The 18,580-nt window shown below is 40.8% G+C and overlaps 1 protein-coding gene across 2 annotated transcripts; it reads left to right on the top strand.

Annotated features, from left to right (window-relative positions):
- Window positions 1-3,290: 3,290 nt before the first annotated feature.
- LOC117772020 (probable global transcription activator SNF2L2) lies at window positions 3,291-13,090 on the top strand. Of its 2 annotated transcripts, none has more exons than XM_034602936.1 (6): window positions 3,291-3,642; window positions 5,412-5,674; window positions 7,541-7,646; window positions 10,553-10,654; window positions 10,883-11,027; window positions 12,129-13,090. In XM_034602936.1, exons 1-6 carry the CDS (start codon window positions 3,547-3,549, stop codon window positions 12,221-12,223), a joined length of 807 nt encoding a protein of 268 aa, XP_034458827.1. In that variant the 5' UTR covers window positions 3,291-3,546; the 3' UTR covers window positions 12,224-13,090. The 2 variants fall into 2 exon arrangements, with proteins under 2 accessions (XP_034458827.1, XP_034458828.1); XM_034602937.1 differs by having other exon boundaries at window positions 3,301-3,642; window positions 5,445-5,674.
- The last annotated feature ends 5,490 nt before the right edge of the window (window positions 13,091-18,580 follow it).

Below are 18,580 nucleotides of genomic sequence, written 5' to 3'. Positions count from 1 at the left end.
ATTGTTTGCTGTCCTGGCTCCTAAATGGGGGAAACGAGCTCCCATTGACATCAGGACAGCAGAAAGTCTACACATCTTCTGCCGCAGGCTAAAGACACATCTCTTCCGACTACACCTTGGATTAAGAAAAAAACCCTCATGGTTGAATGCACTTATTGGACGTCGCTTTGTATAAAAGCATCAGCTAAATTAAATGTAATGTAATGCATGAAACAATTAATGCAACCAGCTCTGGCTTTTGAGACAATGTTTAAGGAACCTACATCAAAAAGGTTCCTCTCTACTGATGGCCACAAATCAAGTAAAACAAAAGGTACACTCTCTGATAAGTGCAGAAGCTTTTGTGGGTCCTTTTTTCTTCTTTCTATATCCCCCGACACCCAGCTCTCTGTTCTCTTTGTTTTACTGTTTAAATTTTGTTTTATAAAAGGCTTTAAATATTCCACATGTTTTCAGAAGCCTGCTATAAATGACCCAACATGCAAATCTCAAACGTCTCCCTCCATTTTTGGACCAGTGCAAATTAAAACTGAATATCAGCTTTGAATAATCAGTCAAACATCAGAGTGACTTGTGCCCTGGTAGTTTGGGCTTAGGGTTTGTTTGCAATGAATGTGGGACAATAATTGAATTCTGCATCAGCCCTGCAACTAAGAGAGTTGCCGTTGCTTAATTTTACATAAGAACACTGATGGTGAATAAATATGTGACAAGCTATAAATTATAAGAAATCCCAGAATAGGACATGGCCCATGTTTTTGAACATCAAGTTAGTTTTTTGCAAAAATAACAGTATTAGAAATATTTCTTTTAAATTGGTGAAAAAGACATTGCGTCGTGCTCACGTGATTTGTATCTGCAAAGCTTTTAAAAGTGATGTCGGTGTGCAGAAAGGAAGAAGTACAGCTTCCATAAAAAGACAGGGTGGATGAATAAAATTATGCAGTCGTACTTTGCCCCCCCCACACACACACACACACACACCAAATGTGACAAGGTGTCCCATTACTGCGAGCCTGTGCATGTGCGACTGAGAGCACTTTGTGAGTCATTTCCCAGCAACGGCAATAAAATGCAATGATATACAAGGTCCAGCATCAACATTTTTGCTGTTGCCATGGCAACGGGCAGCGGTTTTGAACGAGTGCTCCTTGAGAAAATAGCGCAGGAATGATACCTCTGTTTTACTGCTATTATCTATAGTCTGTTGTCGAAGCCGGAACTCCTCTGCACCTCACAACTTATCAGAAAAGACTTTCACAAGCCATGTTCACTAAAAGAACAACTGTTTTTCATTTTCTTTTTTAAATAAAGAATGCACCTGTGAAGGTGTGATAAATGAGCAATGATGATCTCATGCAGATTAAATGCTCTACATATTGAGTCATCAACACTTAATGTTTCAGTGTTAATGTTGCATGATCTGGTCTTTTCCTTGTTTATATGTGAGGGTCCCTGCAGTTTAATGGCTTCCTGATTTCTGAGCTCCGCAACATGTGCTTTAAAACTCGGCCTTACACAGTACAACTATCCAGCTCACCTGTGTTACAGTCGACAACTAATATCAGAGCTGAATTCATTGGTTACAGCATACATCTCGGCAATCGTGTTGATATAAATTTGTTTTTAATTGTAGTTATTTACAAAGCCTTTATTCACAAATCACACACATAGGGATTAACAAGGAGGTGACATCCTCTGTCCTTTACCCTCAACTAGAGAAATGAAAATAATAATAATAATAATAAATATTTTTTACTGGAAAAGAATGTAGAAACTACAGAGAGAGTGAGGGATGGCAGTCTGCTGTCCAGGCCAGAAAAAGTCAGTGTCTAACCCAAATAGAGAGGTGTAACAACACAGAGTATTTATAAAAAAGAAAATGTTTGACAGAGTGGGACCAGCAATGATATGAATGAATGATCAGACTTAGTTATAGTAGTAGACTGGCTCATACTTTATTAACATGCACAATATCTCAGCAGTGAGATAACACTACAATTAGGCTGACTGGACAGGGTCGCCACCATATCATAATAATATTCAAAAGGATAGAGAAATACTCGAAGCAATGTTTTTGGAGGTTGTAACCTTCAAACTCTTTCATAAAAGTGTAATTTAAGTGTTTGTTTTAAGCAGCTGAGTTGAGTAAAGCTGTAAGAGTAAGAAATACATTCATTTGAGTTAAGTATGAGAAATGGCCCTGACCAGCAGCGGGGGATTGTCTTAACTGCATGGCACTGTTGTGGATTGCCCGTTAAAACCATGTGTATCGTGATTACCTCCACTGAGGGGAATATGTTTTTATCCCAGTCAGTTTGTAAGCAACATACTAAACACATTACATGTAGATGCGGATCCAATCATTTTTGTATCCATTCCTTTGACATCTCAAGAGAGGCATTTTCACTGATTTCTAAGAGTAATTCATCGACCTCGCCCAATATCAGCTGGGATTGGCTCCAACTGCCCCTGTGACCCTCAAAGTAGAATGAATGATGGATGGATGTTTAGCAGATGGAGGATTTTGATTTAAAGTGTTTTCAATTTGGTGCAGTTTGCTTGAATTCAAGGAGACTAGGGCCATAGTGGAGTTATCTGTTTTGTGACACTGTAGTTCAATACCAGTCCGGGCAGCTCAAGGTCCCTCGGTTTTATAGAAGTTTGTGCATCTCACAAAAGCACAGTCCTCTACATCAATATGAGTTTGACCTTACATTTGAAGAACAACTTTTCCTTCAACCCTGTTTTCTTGTGTCGGCCATCACTTAACTTAACTGTTGTGCGAGTTCTAACATTGTGTGCTTTTCCCCCCCAGAAGCATTTTGCACCACATGCTAGGGAGAAAGAAAAAACTCCACTTAAACTGATTTACAGAAACCAGATGTGTCGGGAAAATGAGTCCAAACTATAAAATAAAAAAAATAAAAAAGTCCACTGTTTTTACAGCAACTGTTACAGCTCAGTGTTGCACGGATATATTCTTTTTGTTTCTTCTTGGCAGCATCAAGTGAAATCTGAGTGAATATTTATGCATTAATCACCATGCTGGAATTCTGGGTGGGTGGGTGGAGGGGCTGCACATGCAAACGTGCTCCGTGAGGAACCGTGAGTGCTGCTGCTGCTGCTGCTGCAGGCTGGAGTCATGTTTCCAACATCCCTCCTGCATGGGTTGACATGCAGTGGAGGGATGAAGGGGTGGTGGGGTGGGGGGGGGGGGCTTTTGAAAATGCTATGCAGGAATTAAATAAAAGATCATGATAGGATAGATTATTAAAAAAAAAATGGACCCGATAACTTTAACAGCAAGGGGTAGGAAGAGGAGGGGAGAAAAAAAAAAAAGCCGTCTGGCAACAGTCGATATTAAAAACATGCAGAGGGAGAGCAGCTCGGGGCCTTCCAGAGTCAGGAAAAAGACGTCGGGGAGCTGCAGACAGGAGATGGGCACGGCGCTCGTGTTTCCCCCCCAGCCCATTGATTTGTATATGAAAACATAGCGCTTCTATTCTCCCCCCGTCTGGGCTCTCGCTCCTGAGTGATCAGCTGATGAAGAGGCTCGCAGCTCGCCGCTATGCTGGTTTGCTAATTCTCTCCCCCGCCGCCGCAGCCGATCCTGGGAGCCCGCCCGCAGACCGCGCTCAGGTAAAAAGCCTCGTCCGCGCCTCCCTCCATCCATGTCCGCCCGCCTGTCTCCTGCCCGGGCTCCGCGTTCAGCCGGGCTACATCGCATGGGAAGAGACGGATGAAGCGTGTGCGTGTGAGCGCGTGTGCAGGGGAAGAGAGTGGGTTGTCTAGTGTGTGTGAGTGTGTGTGTGTGTGTGTGTGTGTGTGTGTGTGTGAGCAGGGGGGGTCGAGAGAGGGAGTGTGTAGGTGTGTGTTGTAACAGATGAGAGGGAATCTTTGCCAGATTAGTCAGGGAAGAGGCAGGCTTGTTATAGGAGATATAGCACAGGCATGGAGCATCACATGCACACACACACACGCACGCACACACAAGTGACACCCTTCCTTCCTCACACACACACACATCACAGTCAATCAGGCAGCTCTCAGCTGTGTCATACATCTTGGAGGATTACCCTCTATCCCTCCAGTATTCCTCTGCAGCCCCTTCAGAGAGGGAGCAGCGGGGCTCTCAAAGCCTCCATTTGAGCCGAGCGATGATGAGCAGGATTTCCATTGTTGCCTCTCCAGTGTTGTTGTGTTGTGTCCTCTAAACTCTGTGCTCTGCCATGTCTTCTCTCTGGTTGGTGGGAAGTATACAGGCACGCATGTTTCTGGAGCGATGGCATTTGCGATTAATGTGTTTTCCTCAGTGTGTGCAGAATCTCAAATTTCAGGATCCGTTTAATCTCTTGTCCTTGAGACATGCATGTTCACAAGTGCATGCTCTGTTATAGGATGAGAAAGCTGCTGCTGCTGCTGCTGCTGCTGCTGCTGTGTGTGTGTGTGTGTGTGTGTGTGTGTGTGTGTGTGTGTGTGTGTGTGTGTGTGTGTGTGTGTGTGTGTGTGTGTGTGTGTGTGTGTGTGTGTGTGTGTGATTGATGCATCAATATTCTGTTCGGATTGGACAGCATGCCTCCGCTATCTGCTCCCTCTTTTCCTCGGATGCTGCTCTCGCTGCATGCATACTCATATTTCCGGCCTCTAATTGCCTTTGTGGAATACACTGTGGTTGCTGCAGATATTTTTTTTTTTTTGAAAAGGAGCGATGATGAAATGGTCGAAGATATCACAGGATGCAGCGGGCACCCTCGCTGAAATCCACGCTCCTAAAATCATGTTTCCACTCTCATATTAGTGCACGGAGGCAAGTGCACGCGAGGAAAATGTGCAGGAATTAATACATATTGCATTGTTAGCACTTTTAGACTCAGAACATGGCTCTTTCAAATTTATTCACATCCATTGTGCGTTTAAAAAAACAACAACAATGTTCCTCCCCTTGATAATCATCTGACATCAAAGCCTCCAGATAAAATAATCTGTCCTAAATTTGCAGACACAGCGCAGAATTGTAATGAATAAATAAACCCTCTTTCATGTGAATACAGAACCACACACTTTAATAATTCTGACTGATGATAATCACGCTGTAATTTGAGAGGTTTTAAACTTGGATCCTAAAGCTTGGTGTGTAAGATGCTTCAGGTTTCTGTCTTTGAAAACAGACACTGTGTCCGGAACATGAAAAGAGTTCAAATGAACAGAAATAGAAGTTTTATTAGAATTCCGTCACAGTTCTTCTTTTCTCCCATTCCTCAACTGTTGTCCTTGTAAAGCTGAAGTATGACCTGAGCTACAGAGGGAGAACATTACAGGCTTTTGTCTGTACATTATATGCATGTTTTCTCTATATCCGATACAACGTTTCACCCACCTTACTCTGTAAGTTTCTTTGAGTTTGTTAGATGTCCCCCACCCATCGCTCCCTCTTCCTGCAGCCTGAGGCAGGAGAGAACGGTTCGCTGGAGAACATGGAAGAGGACATCAGCCTAAAGAAGCGTAAAGGTGATCACCATGGGGAGAGAGTGCTGCAGGCCGCGCAGGAAACCGGCGAGAAGGTGAAAAGGAAGCGAGGGCGCCCACCAGCAGAGAAACTGCCTCCGAATCCACCTGAGCTCACCAGAACACTGAACACGCTGGTCGATATGGTGATCAACTACAAGGACGGGTGAGTGATTGATAATCTGTGGAGTGTTTCATGGCACTAACACCCAACTATAACAACTGTCAGTTTCACTGAGGAAAGAACCTGCTTTGCTATTACAGAAATCTTTACAAAGTCGTGCTCACAGAAAGATTCTTCAGTCCTTGTTTCTCATAATTTCCAAACAAAGTCAATAACGATCTCACGTGGAGACAACAGACTATTTCTTATAAAAATGTATTCATTGGGCGGCTGTGGCTCAGGAGGCAGAGTAGGTCATCCACTAACCAAAGGGTTGGTGGTTTGATCCCTGTCCTCAACTCCACATGCCATAGTGTCCTTGGGCAAGACACTGAACGCCCAAGTAAAAGGGCTGCATATGGAAGCGCTGTATGAATGTCTGTGTGAATATGGCTAATATACACACACAAACAAATAATAATTATTATTAGACTATTTTATGGCCATAAAACACAGAAGAAAATTTAAGTTTTAATACTCATGTGGGTTCTTTAATTGCAACAAAACAAGTTATATTACACTATGACTTAAATTTTTTGTTTCTATCTAACAAATAATGTTCACCATTTTAAATCAGAAAAAAGAAAACGCCCAACAGATTCATGACACGTGCACACCAGCCAATTCTGTTCTCAGCAAGTTGCGCATGTTTGTGAATCAGAATCATTCTTAATAGACAGGCGCGTGACCGCTGTCTGCAATTAGCATACTGCACCCCCTCTAATTCTCTATATAAGGACATCCGTTTGGTGTATCATGAAGACAGCGGTGTGCTGAACAGAGAGGTTGAAGTTATAAGAAATGGCCCCAAAAGGTAAAAAACTACTTATCCACCCACCTAAAACACGAGGGACCCTCTAGAGGGGCAGAAAAGATATATATATATATATATATACACAGACATTTCCAAAAAAGAAATTTAAATACATTTATTTTTGACTTAAGTCATTCACACTAATGTGACAGCAGGAAGGTTGATTTGAACTAAACGTCCACCGTAACATCAGATGTTTGCTGTGAGCTGTAGCTACCAATGGTCACATCTGATTACCTGTGTGTGTGTGTGTGTGTGTGTGTGTGTGTGTGTGTGTGTGTGTGTGTGTGTGTGTGTGTGTGTGTGTGTGTGTGTGTGTGTGCGTGTGCTTAGTTCTGCTTCTGACTGATTTGAGAGAACCTACACAATCTTCCTCTGCACATCAATGAAGTAATGTTACATTCATAGAGCTGGTGGCTGCACACACATTTTTGTTCAAGTTGAAGTTGAAACTGATTCAGCTTGTGCGGTCATGTCTCTGAAACTCACTTCATCTTCTGTCTGAACACACACACATATACTTCCTGTTCCTCCTCCTACTGGTGAATGTATATTAGCTTGTTGTGCCTATAGATAATGTAAACAACGTATCTTCAAAAAACAGAGCAGGCATCTATTTCATTGTCTAGCTGTTGCAGTGGCTGTTCGAACATCACCTCACTTCAAGTGCTGAGCTCAAGATTGAGTGTAACTTTTTTTGCTGTGCCAACATAATCATAATTTAAATATTGTTTGTACAGCACACTATGCAGTTATCTAGGGACAAGAATATATAAAACCACTTCAAGTGAAAACAGAATTTGATCACTACAGATAACAATGTGATTAAATCATTATCTGCATATAAACAACCTTAAAACTAGAAAATATACATCATGACATTGGGATATTTTAAAACTCCAAATCATAATAAGACAAGTCATGACCCTGGCCTAAAAGAAATTGTGAACAACCATGGCCACTTTGGGATAATCTCAACTATATATACTGATATAATCCCTAAATCAGTCTCTTGATAAAACCAGATTGAGTGATGTATTACTTTGTGCTTCCAGGTTGGGTCGGCAGATCAGTAAAGGCTTTGTGCAGCTTCCCTCCCGGAAGGAGGCACCTGAGTACTACGAGCTGATCCGGAAGCCTGTGGACTTCAGAAGGATCAGGGTACGTGTTGGGGAATATCCTCAGAACTCACATTATCTCTGCTGCTGCGTTCAACGCAAATACTGTGAGATGAAACTCCAACAGATAAATACAAAATGTCTGTATCCGATATTCCAGTGCGTCTTATTGTTAAGAGTAGTTGATACAAATAGAAAGATACAAATAGTGCTTAGGTACAGTGGGATGTTAAACAGTACCCTAGCATGGCCAAACCAATGGACATTACTGGGTGACTTTAGAACCTCTCTGTTCATTTTCAATTTCCCAGTAGTATTATCAACGGCGAGAGAACCGAACTTCAACCAATCACTGTGATGAGACATGTGATGTAGCACAGAGTGCCAGAAACATGTAAACAGACGATTATCTGAAATAACAGTTTGTTTAATGCTGTCGCGATAGCAGATTCACATCAGGGCCAGCCATCTTCTTTGTTAACAAACTTTTCAAATGTGCATTATTTTAGATATATGGTTGTGAGTGGCTGGTCTGAATGGGAAAGGTGGGCAGACACATTTGCAAGAGCAAATAAACGTGAACCTTCTGATTGGTCCAGCCAGGCTAGCCAAATATATAAAATACATGTCTTATGTGTATCAGTTTGAAACACCTTGGGAGTATTGTTAGCACTGAGACCTTGATTTATTTTTCATTTTTACGTATTTTATTTGACTTATCCAAACTCTTAACGTTGTCTGAGATTAACAGTTTGAATTTAAACAATTATACACAACTATTAGTGAAAAATGTGCCAGAGGTGAAAAGTTCAAGTTACAAGACTTGCGTCCAAAATTAAAAAGAATTTTTTTTGTGGATTGAGGCACATGACATTTGTTAGAATGCTAATATTACATTACATCAACCTCATGGAAAAGGAACAGAAAAAGTGGAGGGATCACAAAAGTCCTCTGGAATCACTTGGTCTTCTTCATCCACAGGAAACCATGAATGTAATAATAATGAAATTTCACAACAACCCATGTGATACTTGAGAAGTTTTCAGACCAACATTGGCTCGAGAACCGAGCTGTTAGTACGGCTGAAAATAAGACTGTGGCTTCACTTACTGACAGAAGGAGTAAAAATAAAGTATGACACACACAGACAACAGCAGCTTCCCAGCCAACACATTTGAATGACAAACACAAAAATAAAGCGAATCTGTCCCTCTGTACTTGGTAGCGTCATATCAGGTTTGGAGTGGAGCCCATTTGTGGTAAGTGGCATAACCTACTCCTGTTAAATCAGTCAGAGCGAAGTTACAAATACGAATGAGGCTTCATGTAACAGGCTGCAGAAAACTTGAGATGCACGTCTGGGATCAGAGGGTTAAAGAAAAACTCTTTAGAAGATTAAAAAATAGATTAAATCATCAACTCCCTGGCATCTTACTGGAAACCAGTGAAATAATGAATGTAACAGGTGGGTGAGGTGGTTTCTTGTCAAAAATTGAAGTAATAAGTGGAATTTAAAGGGGACTGTTATGCCTTATTTTCAGTACAGTTACAGTGTCAGACGTCCAAAGTGGACAAAGTCTCACATGATGATTGACTGTTAATCGCTCAGGCATTCCACCGCTCTGAACACAACATTTACAAACAGTTATTTCTACTCCTGCTTCAAGCTGATGTCAGCTCATCGTGGATTTCTCAACATGGTCCTCAGATCCACGTACAGCTCGATCTCCACAAACCATCTAACAGGAAGTGTTTTATAGGCATTACATGTACTGAAACATACAAATGTCAAACAGCAGGTTTACTACACAGTCATTTGCCGACCGCAGAATAATTAGTAACATTAGTTTTTGTATTTCCTGATTTTAGCTCTGAGCAGACATTTTCCACTTTGGCCTGTATTTTTTTCTGTATTACCAAATGTAAAAAAGAGTGCAGCTCGGGCCCCAATATTCTGTCCAAGCCCGACTGTGCACGAGACAAAACATTTGCCAAACCAGAACCAGACAGGCATTCTGTTTTTTATGTCCAAACCCCACCTGAGCCCAATCTTCCCCCGATTACTGGCATGTGCAGCATAAAACATCAAGTAGGTAGCCCATGCAATGTAACTCAAACCTGAATATCATGTCAAAAGTTTTGTCCGAACCCTGTCCAACTCGGGTCGGGTATCCACGCCCCAATGTTCAACTATTTACAGGAGCATATATATACAAATGTTTGTATACAGATAAAGATTGAAAGAATGAATCCACAGTTATATCACTCAATAAGCAGGAAATGTTTGTAATATTTACCGAACAGAGACGTCCTGCTGTTGCTGCTGCTGTGGATGTTCGTGCTGACCACTCTCATTTCCTGATTGGATTCGTGCTCGAACATGTACAGATGTTTGGCCTCATTTCAGTCAGACGTTCAGCTGAGAGGATCCATTACAGGCAGTTTGAGATAAATAATTCGTTTTTCCGAACTGTGAATCATGCAAAGCTACTCCGGCAGAATAAAAACATAGAGCTGGATATTAGCATACGAGATCCCCTTTAACCTGTTCTCCTTCAGCGGAGAACAGATGATTTGAAATCCGATCACACATTGTAATTACTGAGTTTTAGACTTGCTGCTAGAAGAGTTTTTTTCCCCCGCAGACAGAGGCAGGCTAGCAGTTACCCCTGCTTCCATTCTTTCTGCTAAGCTAAGATAACACGTGTAAAGACATTATAAATCTCATCTGAACTTTTACACTCACAATGATATTTCCTGAAATATCCTTGATGATGGGACACTCAGTTAATAGGAGTTACCTGTGTGCAACCTCTCCCAGGCTTGTATTTTGGGATGTAAATTATATTTGATTTTACCTTCTAATACCTCACTGTAAGTAACGGCGTGTCAACGCAGCTTTGTTGCAATGGCCGCGTTAAGATTTGATACTGACCCTCTGCTTCACAGGAACGTGTGCGCAATCACAAGTACAGAAGTGTGGGGGATCTGGAGAAGGATCTTTTCCTCCTGTGTCACAATGCTCAGACTTATAACCTGGAAGGATCTCAGGTGAACCCAGAGGAATTCTTTCATTTGAAAGCAACAATTCTGCTCTATTGTTAACGTGCAAGGGTTTGGATCTCGATGCGACTCTGATTACCTGTGTGTGTGTGTGTGTGTGTGTGTGTGTGTGTGTGTGTGTGTGTGTGTGTGTGTGTGTGTGTGTGTGTGTGTGTGTGTGTGTGTGTGTGTGTGTGTGTGTGTGTGTGTGTGTGTGTGTGTTGTTTGCCACTGCAGATCTATGAGGATTCAATTGTTATTAAGTCCGTTTTCGAGAGCGCGAGACAGAGAATTGTCACAGACGAGGAGCAGAAAGAGACGGTTAGCACCAGTCACAGTGATAATGGCGGCAGAGCTGAAGACCAGTTTGTTCCATCAGCAGGTGAGACGTGAAACACATACATGAGGGGGAGGGGGGGTTTCACACCTAGTGACCCAATGGAAGTGAAAAGACAATGAGGATAAACATTTATCTTGTTAAATCTTGAAACTGATTGTTTAATAACCTGATGTTTGGGATTACTGGAACATTTGAAAACTAGAATGCCACTCCTAGAAATCAGTTCCTGAACATGCCAGACCAAGATCCATCAATTATTCCCTGGGAAATCTATTAAATAATTCCAGAGATCTCTGTCTGTCTAGATGCTTTCAGACATGCACTGAGCTCCACCGATCCTCCGGTGCATGTGTCGAGGGAGAGGTTCCGGATTATCGGCGGATTTTCTCAGCCTGGCCCTCTAGTGTAAAGTCAGGAGCCAGCGGGGGGGGGGAACAAAACAAGTATCTCCCCAAAACAAGTATCTCCCCGTGAAAAGGCGGTTTCATACGCATTAACGCGTCTGTGCAATGAACCTCTCTCTGGGTTGTGCATGTGTGAAAGGCATTTCATATCTGGAAGTGTCCTCTGCCTGCATGTGGAACTTATATCTCAAGAAGCGTTCATCTTATCGGCTTCACTCGTGTATTGTTAAGTCCCCGGGGAAGTGCCGTGTCAAGTTTGGTGCGATGTGGACAATAAACTTTGAATAAACAGACGACCAGTGGTGGCTGGGACTCATCAACATAAGTGACGGTTGCTTAATACGACAACAGCGTGTTTGTGACGACAACTTCTGGGTTCTGAAGTACTGAGTCGAGCTTCACCGAACTTTGAATAAACAGGTGAACATCTCTTTCTCCCGGTTCTGTGACGTGCTTCCATTAGTGCAGGTCACTTTAACCAATCAGCATCACCACAAGACAAGCAAACAGACCATTCCAAACAGGTATATTCAGATCGACCCCTGCACCAGTCGGCGAAAATGTGACTAGTGCATTAGTGATCTTGCATCTGCCCCCTGATCTGGATCCACACCCCCAATTTCTTTTCTTTGTGATAATCCGTCCAGTAGTTTTTGTGTAATCTTGCTACAAAACAAACCAACAAACACTGGTAATGGTTTAGCATTAAAGTAATTGTGTTTTCTCTTGTGATCACCAGGGAAACCACTACCAGTCCAGCTAAAGAAGGGCACTAAGGAGGAGAGAAGCAGAAATACAATGGCCAAAAGGCTCCACAGTGAATTTAGACAGTGATGAGGATCTAGAGGATAACACCACAAAGGATGAAGGGTGAACTGAAAAGGCCTCAAAAGTCCATGTTTTGTAGTCTTCTTCATGTCTGTTCACTGCCACATCCCTTTTCATTGGTTTCCTCATTTCTAAGCAAAATAAAGGTCTTTGAAAATAAACCGAAGGGGCCACTCGAAGAGAGCCACTTGTGGAATAATGCTTTTTTCATTAAGATGACTCATGCCACTCAACCAAGTCTTGCTGCACTTAGTGCTGTTCCTTTAATTTAGCTAGTATTTTACAGTAATTATGATTTCCATTTTATCTGCCTTAGTCCCTGTGATTGCTTCTGCAGATATTATGTAAAACACCAGTTTCACTGACTGTTTTTAATCGGTATATTTGATTGTATGAAAAGCCTTCATATGTCTTGGAGCATGATTTGTATCTCTCCTGAAACCGAGATCCTCCAGAGCAGCCCCCGCTGAAGAACCGCAGCACGGGAAGGTCTTTTTAACGACAATGAGAACAAACAAACACTGCGAGTGTGTTTAAAAATCTCTGAATGTGATTAGAGATGACACATCTTTGATTAAATAATTATAATAAACACACAGTGGACGTATGAGGACAAAGAGACTTGATAGTACGCCTTTTGTCTGCTTCTGATGCTCGGTGGAGTCAGTTTGGGTCTAATCAAGGGTACTCAAGTTGAACATTTGTATCCCTTGTGCTACAGTATATTCAGATATTGTACAGTCTGTGAAGAGAAATTCAAAACTCTATTGCTTTTCATTTACTCTCCTAGTTGGGGAGGACAGAAGACGTCGTTGTTAAGACAATCCCTGCAAACATGTATCACTTCAACACTTGGGAAATAAATTTTACCAAAAAGTCCCTCTGGTTTGTGATTACTGTTGATGCAGCACTTTTATAAACCAGAGAAGGGTGGATGTGTTTATCAGATGATGAATAAAATCATGTGTTCTTGCAGGTTTAGTTTGAATATATCATTTGTTAATCTCGTATATAATCATCTAAACGTCTATATTCATGCAGGAGCTTCTGTGAGAGTCAGCATTATTCACTTATGAGCCTGTATTTTCAATAATGAGCCAATAGGTGGTGCAAGAGAGCTGTGTACTTATAATTCTACTCACTACAAGTGTTTGAGACGCATGCTTTAGTATCTGTGTTACTTTGCATCAATATCTAAACCCAGGTGTTGTAATTAAAAGTATTTAATTATTTTATATTCTGTATTTATTTAATGCTGCAAGTATTTGACATGAATATATAAAAGATCACACCAAAACCTGGGTCCATAATTATTAATCAAATAAGAAGTGCCCCTAAACGTGTTGAAGTACCAACTAAATGATAATAATTAATTATCTGTGGGTGAACGATGAGATACTTCAATTAAGTGACTGACAAAAAAGTGCAAAAGTAACTTTTAACAGCAACTCTCAAGTGATCATGACTGAATTATGGAATCAACTAATTCGTCAATCTAACATACAGTATTTATCATGTATTAATAGATAAACAGAGATTAATAGGAAATGGCAGCAGATAATGAAGATACATAGAAAAGGATTGTTGTATGTCTTCAGACCCCTGATGAATATCAACAAAATGAAAAAGGCTAATCATACTGCTCCAAATAATGTGTTTTTATTTTAAGAAAGAAGAGGCTTGAATGAAACAATACATTATGATTATGATTATTGACAAAATGAGCATATGAATTAAGCAGATTTTTATTTTATCCAAAGTCAAAACGTCTTTAGTTTTTGCAGTTTGATGAATAGTTATTCGGGGCTGTGACACAAGGCACTGTTTCCACAAATGATTGACAAAATACAAGTGTTTTGACAATGGAGTTATCACCAATTATTATTTCCACCATTATGTGACCACTGTGTACTTTGTACTTTTTGCATACAGTTGAATAAAGGGATTTATACACAGGCCTATGAAAGACCTCAGTTCTAGAAACCTCTCAGTGTGTCCTCATACAGACAATGGGTATACCCCTACATTTTGATAATCATCTCTCTCATACGTGTCAATCATAGCCTCCAGCGTATAATCGCTTTTTACATCATGTGACACAAGGGCCCATCTGTGGCAATGTCACAGCCAATCTGTGCCCACCTGGCTACATACTGAAGGCTTTCAATTTGCGTCAGCGAGTCTGCATGGCGACCATCCAATCATGATAGATTGACTGTGTGACATATTGAAAACACAGATGCCTTCGCAGATTCATGTGCTATAGCTTTCGAGGAGAAGTGACACCATGTCTGCAAGAACATACAGCAAAGTCACGTTGGAGGTGTTCTGAGGAGGACTTCAAAATGAAATCCCAGGGTTCCTCTCCTATTTCAACAGTACGTGAGCTTATTTTCTGCAAGTAATTAGTGATGAATTACAAGAGGCAAAGTTAAGAGTTTGTACTGAGAAACGCAAAGGTCACAGTCCCATTGGATTTTATCTGTTATTCACAACAAATACTGCCAACTGGAAGGAATGTTATATATGTTTGGTACAAGTCAATTTCCATTTAACAATGGGAGAAGGGGTAGGAGAGGATCAGCTTAGCAAAATGATCTTCTCATCTAAATATCACCAAACAAAGCCAGTGTGCATATTTCCCAAATGTTGAACTATTCCTTTAAAACAGGAAGTATAATTGACCACTAGGGGACACAATGTTTAAAAAAAAAAACACCGTCCTCAGGCTGCTCATTAAACTCACACAGACACATATCCCTCCTCTGGAATCTAATCAATTTAGGGTATTGTAAGCCTGGGTTAGGGCAACACACGAGTAAGGTCATCGTTTTATCAAGTTTACAAATAATAAAATACTTTATCTTTTTAGCCCCACACTAATATAAGTGTCAGGACTTTGACAAGATTAAGAAAGGAACTGAGTCTATCCTGAAGAAAGAACCACACAGACGTGGAGGAAATTGTGTCTTTTGTGGAGGAGGAAATGTTTTGTCGACTGTGAGGTTATCGTTGGTTACATCTGCGTGATATTCAAAGAGTTTCCATAGTTTTCCCAAGAAATAATGTGATTGGTTCAAGATTTTGGATCAAGGAGGAGTGAAACTCCCTTAACGTCCCAAATTCTTTTTTTTCTTAATTGTTATAGTTTTTTACTTATTGGGACTATTCTGACTGTAACATGACTTTCTTCTCACAACATTATTGCCTTGTTCTCCAAAAGTTTGAACTGTTTTAGATGTATTTGTTTCACAAGGTCCCAAGAAAAGGCCTTGACAGAGCATGTAAGAGAGAGACCTGCCACAGTTTTATGTTGGGGGGACAGCCATCTAGAGTCAACCATATGAGCTGGAAAAGCAAAAGGTCATATAGGAGCCTCAGACTGCTGTATTTTCAGAAGTGACTGGGTTGAAAAATGCAGCTGAGTGTGGTATAGGTAATCAGAGACCAGAAAAGGGCATCTGTGGGCAGGGCTGTGTACTGTACGTGTCCTTGAAGTACAGTTCAAAGTCAGTCTCTTGTGAATTCTTATCATTACTATGGCTGAATGTATCATAGGAAGTTAAGGTTATGGCCCCGACAGGTGGACAGATGTGTACAGCTGACAAAGGAAACTCATTGAAGCTATACATTCAGTATCTAAGCATTATTTGATTCACTTTTAAAAGCATATAAAACTTAAACTATAAACAATATGCTTATCAGAATATCATGATAACAGTAAAGGGCAATGGCAGTACAAAAGTCATAACCTTGCACGTATTTATACAGCACATACGTCAAAAGTGATTTGGTCAGTGTTGAGAGTATATATTTTAAGTACACACTGTGTTATCACCAAAAACGAATACAAACCTGCAAATTGGTATTTAAACCTAATAGTTTTCTGTTATTTATGAACTTTAATAGATATGTGTGCTTATTTGTTTGTTATACAGACTAAAAAGTACCTTCTGTTGTGGAAGATTCACCATATATCATCCTGTCGCTCTAGAGTTCACTGACGCAGGAAAGTTGACACCCAAATAAACACAATAAGTGTTAGTCTACTGCCAGAGATTTGATAAACATGGGGGAAATGACAGCTGAGATTTTACTGATGACATTTTGATCAGTACTGCAGCGCTGTCTGACAGCTGACTCTGAAGTCTGGAGGTCAGAGCATCCTTGAGTTTACCACTAGTAAGGTTTTGCCTGCTCACAACAATGTAACTTTGGTCAACCTCTTTTTCTAACCTCTACCATGAGGTAAGCAGTCTTGGTTTTTGAAAACTCCAAAATGTAGACCAGCAAAACATGGGCAGGAATAAACAGAACTAATCCAAACAAAGACGAAATGACATCGAAGACTGAGGAGCACGGAGACTAAATACACAGGGGAGGTAATTGGGCAAAAGTGGGAAACCACACAATGACAGGAAGTAAAGAAAAAAAAAACAAGAGGACCAAGCTAAAAGTCCCATACATAATAAAACCAACTGAAACATATCAGGTCAACCAAAGGAGTTCAAAAAGTCCAACAAGTCTTTGCAAGGTCCTCACAGGATACAATCGATAACAGAATGCTATGAAATTCATTGAATCACCAGCGAGTGAACATTATCAATAACCATGTTAAATAGCTGATGATAACCTGACTTTCTCTCATGTTTTTGGTTCTAAATGCAATGACTCAGATGTTGGATAAGTTTCCCTGAAATTTTGTTAAAAATGTCATGTTCCTCTTAATGCTGCTGCACATTTGAAGATAATCGTGCCGATTTGCACCTTCCGGTTCCAGTTCAGCAGGTAGCGGTGATGCACCTAAAAGTTGTTTGCTCTGGAATCGCCGCTCCAAAAACGTTTCCTACAAACAAGCAAGTGTGAGATGTTACATTCAGGCCAAATCATCTAGTTTGTGCTTTCTGAAGCTTATACAATTGAAATAGGTTTAATCTGTCTGTGGTCTCCCACATGACAGGACAAGGGTTGAAAATCCTCTTGTGCGCACCAGGCTTTAGGATGATTTAAACTAGGGCCATCTGGTCAAAATATTTTGTCTATACTTTTCCTTCACTGTCCTTTTTTTACTGCTAACTAGTTAATGTTAGTATGCTAACACTAAAATTAGATAGCGAACATGAAAAGTGCTAAGTGTCAGCATCTTAGAACTCTTCGTTAGCATGTGGATATCAGCATTTAGGTTGCAGCACAATAAGTGCAGTCTAACAGGGTCAGTAGTATGGCTATCTAGGCTCTTAAGCTATGTCCTAATGTAGGGTTGCATCCTTTGGAAGTCTACGCAAAGGCCAAACCGAAATAGACAGTATACAGAAGATTTGCGTCACTACCTTGTCCCAGCATCGCTACCAACTTTGAGCTACTGCACGTACTACAGCCCAGCTGCCTGTATAGCTAGCTCATTAGCTTTGTCACTGGCGCACAATGAATCCTGCGATAAGTTGACCTGAGTAGGATTCACCCATTGGAGAATCCATTGCTCAGGATGGAGCATTTGAAGGAGCCTCCGAAAAGGGACAGCCTAGCCGCGCCGCCAGGACACAATCAGTCTTCAAATTCAGTTTTAGCTTGGACCTCAGAAAGAGTGGTCGTTGCCAAAGTAACAACGATAACTCAAATAAACAATAACACAGTCTTTGTTTTCCTCGGTGACAATATTTGTATCTGGGTTGCAACCCATTAGTTCCCTGTATATCTACAATTCAAATCCCATATCAATCACCAGAAGGCTCATGAGAATATCACTCATCAACATGTCTAAGTGATTCCAATTCAATATAAAGTGTCCATCATCTTGCTCAGTCAAAGTCCATTTTCTGCAGTTCCCTAGGTATAATAAGATCATGAAAAACAAAACCTAATCAATTTACAGTATTGAGATATGTTTCTTAACGTTTAATGAAGTGTGAAGAGTCTCAGAAGTAAAAGCTCCTCACAGATGTTTGGAGATTAACAATGTCCTTAGTGCGGGGGAGCTAATGGGCAAGGGCTCTCCCAGTGGCACGTATGTGTTCTTGATGAAAATCCCACATTTAATGTCACGTAAACCTAATGGAAGACCACAGATAGAGATATTGCTGAAGTAGACGCACTAATGGCTTTTGGAGATTAGTGTGTCCAGAAGGTTTCTTTAATCTGTTGAGAAGACAATCCATTTTCTTTTTACCCACAGGACACAGTTAACACAGTTAGTGTCGTCCACATTTATCCAGTCCCAGTAATCCAGGTGGTCACATTTGATCTTATTGCTCTGCTATCAACGCTAGCTAATAAGCTAATGTCAACACCAACTTTGATTCTATATTTCACAAGTGGGGTCATTTTTTATTTTCTCATCATGCGTCACATTTTACTTATATTTAA

This window comes from Hippoglossus hippoglossus, chromosome 12 (genome assembly GCF_009819705.1).
Source record: "Hippoglossus hippoglossus isolate fHipHip1 chromosome 12, fHipHip1.pri, whole genome shotgun sequence".
In the NCBI taxonomy this organism is placed as follows: domain Eukaryota; kingdom Metazoa; phylum Chordata; class Actinopteri; order Pleuronectiformes; family Pleuronectidae; genus Hippoglossus; species Hippoglossus hippoglossus.
Note: the sequence above shows the minus strand (reverse complement) of the source record. Positions and strands in the feature narration are given on the sequence as shown.

Bases quoted from the DNA above. Each gene is read 5' to 3' on its own strand.
- LOC117772020 (XM_034602936.1), top strand. From the start codon at position 3,547: ATGAAGAGGCTCGCAGCTCGCCGCTATGCTGGTTTGCTAATTCTCTCC. The intron at 3,643-5,411 runs GTAAAAAGCCTC...TGAGTTTGTTAG, and splicing joins CGCCCGCAGACCGCGCTCAG to ATGTCCCCCACCCATCGCTC. The intron at 7,647-10,552 runs GTACGTGTTGGG...TCTGCTTCACAG, and splicing joins TGGACTTCAGAAGGATCAGG to GAACGTGTGCGCAATCACAA.